General features: G+C 41.7%; 1 protein-coding gene across 1 annotated transcript in view; it reads right to left on the bottom strand.

The window, feature by feature from the left end:
• Positions 1-3141, bottom strand: part of poln (polymerase (DNA directed) nu) — a 36171-nt gene that overhangs the window by 17042 nt on the left and 15988 nt on the right. Inside the window, exon 19 of the mRNA XM_017032178.2 lies at positions 394-451. Coding sequence (XP_016887667.1) covers positions 394-451 — 58 coding nt within the window. The remainder of the gene's footprint in view (positions 1-393; positions 452-3141) is intronic.

Raw genomic sequence — 3141 nt, 5'->3', positions numbered from 1 at the left:
AGGAGGATTTGATGAGAGCCAGGGGAGCGCTGGGAATCCAAGTAAATGAGGAGCAACGTGTGCTGATGTTAGCGACCATGAATCAGAGTGAGAGTGAGCCAACCAGAGTAAAAGTCAGAAATAGAGCTGTAAGCTGCACTGCAGTGCAAGATTACCTCACAGAAGACCAGCATTACTGGAGTAGACAGCTGAATCTTGGATCTCAGTTATGTCTTAAAGACAAGCCAAGGTGAAGAACTGGGATGGACAGGATTTCACATTCAATTTGGGTGAGGTGAAAAGGTTTAGGGTTTATGGTGGAGCCAGGGCTGCCAATTTGGTGGGTGCAGGTAAAAAGAGAGAGAGAGAGACAGAGAGAGAGAGAGAGAGAGACAGAGAGCGAGTAAGCCTTACCATGGATGTGCTGCTTCTTTGTGATGTGGAGAGGCTGTCTGGGCAGGGCCTGGAAGTTCTGGGTGAGTAGAAAACACAACATGTCGACCTTTAAGAACAGTTTTTCCTAGAATAGTTGTGCCGACAAATATAAAAGTACATTTTTGTACCGTCACTGGTTCAAAATCATCCATGTGAACAAAGTTTGATTTACAGAAAAAATGTCCCTGAGAACAAGGACATTTATTTTCAAATGTGTCCCTACAAGAAATTTAATAAATTCAACACACACACACACACACACACACACACACACACTGAGAAAACTGTGTTTACTAAGCAGTTTCATTTTAATCCCTGCTAATCCCACTGTATTGACACACACACACACACACAAACTGTGTGAATCTGCTTTGAAGAAAATTTAAAAGCACACACACACACACACACACACACACATCTGATTACAGCGGAGAGGAACACGCGCTCTCACACATACAGAGACGTAAGTGTTGTGTTTTACTCTATTGTGTCTGTGTGTGTGTGTGTGTGTGTGTGTGTATGTGTGTGTGTGTGTAGTGAGAGCGAACGGTCGTGTGTGAGTGAGAAAAACCGTGTTCTCAACACTCATGAATTATTCAGAGGGAGTACGGAAAAGGGGAAGGAGGGAAGGAGGGAGGAAGCAGGAGATGAACAGAGAGGACGGCAGTGGCAGGGTGTGGACAGAGGAGACAACACACACACACACACACAGACACACACAGAGCCGTGTAATGACAGTCGATTTAGTGTCAGTGAAGTGAATGCTCAGCTTTCCCATCGTGCTCAGTGTTGCAGTGATGGCAGAATAAATTAGGATTACACACACACACACACACACACACACACACACACACTCCATATATAGAGCACAGTGACAGCGTCAGCAGACGTGATCCACATTTATCCAGGTATCCACTTTCTGTGGCGTCCCCTGCTCTTTTCTCCACCACAGACAGTGAAACATTCTCAACATGAAGCTGCAGAGAACAGACGTGAACACACTGACACAACAACAACAACAACAACAACAACAACAACAACAACAACAAAGTCACCCTCTGTGGGTGTGGTTGTACAGGTTTTTGACTAGGCCTGTTAACAAAAACAGAAACAAAAAGATTAGACCACCAACTCTACAAATTAAACATTTATGAAATAACTTTTTCAAATCTTTTTCACGACTTTAGGAAATTACTGATGTGCATAGAAAGCAGAGAAACCACAAAAGAGAAAACATGGGGCAATAAATGTCTTTGAAGATTCTCAGTCATCCAGGTCATGGTCAAGGTTGAAAAGCCTCTTGGATAAAAGGTGAAACCCTGGGGCAATTATGGCTAAGAGATGGAAAACGATGTGCTTTCATTTAATTTAATTAGAAACGACCATGTGAATGAAATAAATACAGAGTACACGCCACAGTAAACAACACACATTCATTTTCCACTTCAAACGATTGTGTTCCAAATGGCAGTGTTGCTACTTTCACTTCCTATTACTGCCACCTAGTGGCTCTGATTTCCTCTAGTTATCAGAAAGAAAACTTTCCCAAAAGCAAGTAATAACAAAACAAAAAAAGAAAGAAAAGAAAGGGAAAAAATAGACTAAAAACTAAGTCTGGAGGATTCAGTTTCCTGAACTGAACACATCTCCATTTGTTTCTGCAGCATGTTAAAAGTAGTCAAAATCAGATGAAAATAATGTTTTATATGTACCTTAAAAATTGTATTCTCTTGTTGGCAGGTTATTGAACAGTACATTCAAATGTCTGACAATCAAAACAAGGACAAGTATGGTCCAGAATATTCTCCAGAAAAACCTCAACACCTCTGACACATCCTGAAGCATGTAGGGAGTATTAGGAGAGAATTTCCCATAATGCATTTTGATTTGTAGGAAATGTTGCACCATGAGTGTAGACGGTATCATTATTATTTCCTCTGAGTTCTCTTGAAGTCAGTGTGACTATAAGGCCGTACACCACACAATAAAAGAGCACTTCTTTTCCTGTCCAGGTTCTTATTTGAACTCACTGCTGACTTGAACAGTTCTACATCTGGATGATTGATGAGTCACTCTCTCAAATCATTTCTGCATATTGTGCCCTTCAATCAACACCGCACAGGTGTAAATGACAGAACGTAGTGAGAGTGGGACAAGGAGGAGGAAGTGGAGAATGAAACTGTTAAAAATAAAACTCTGCTCACTGCTGACACACACAAGAACACACACACACACACATTCAAGTCTATCTCCAGTTTTGGTAAAGTCAGGTAGACATGGATTATGTGTGTGGTGACCAGTGTGCAGCACTCCTCACAGTAAATCAGCCTGAAGTACTAAATGATAACACATGCTGGACAAAGAAACTTCCATCCATTCTCACTACTGTTCTCACTGGCAACAAAGTCAACCCACACAGGAATAATGAGTCATAATGTTGATGTTCGTCATCTCTAACAGGTGTTCAATCAACCAAGTGGTATCATCAGGCTGCTGTCGGTTCTCGAGCCTCAGCTGGAGAACCGACAGAGAGAACTTCAACTTCATCAATGGGCCATCGTGTCTTTTGGCAGGAGGAAGTTAAAGTACAGTCACTGGAGGTTCTGATGGAGTGAATAATGACTGTGAAGCACTGTAGAAATTCATTGGCATGATTCAGCGGCTTCTTCAAAGTCAGAGGAAACAGTGATTGTATGACGCGCTACAAATAAAATGAATGTTTTCCTG

The sequence above is a fragment of the Cynoglossus semilaevis genome, chromosome 1 (genome assembly GCF_000523025.1).
Source record: "Cynoglossus semilaevis isolate Cse_v1.0 chromosome 1, Cse_v1.0, whole genome shotgun sequence".
Taxonomy (NCBI): Eukaryota; Metazoa; Chordata; class Actinopteri; order Pleuronectiformes; family Cynoglossidae; genus Cynoglossus; species Cynoglossus semilaevis.
The sequence above is the reverse complement of the archived record's forward strand: the minus strand, read 5'-3'. Positions and strand labels throughout refer to the sequence as shown.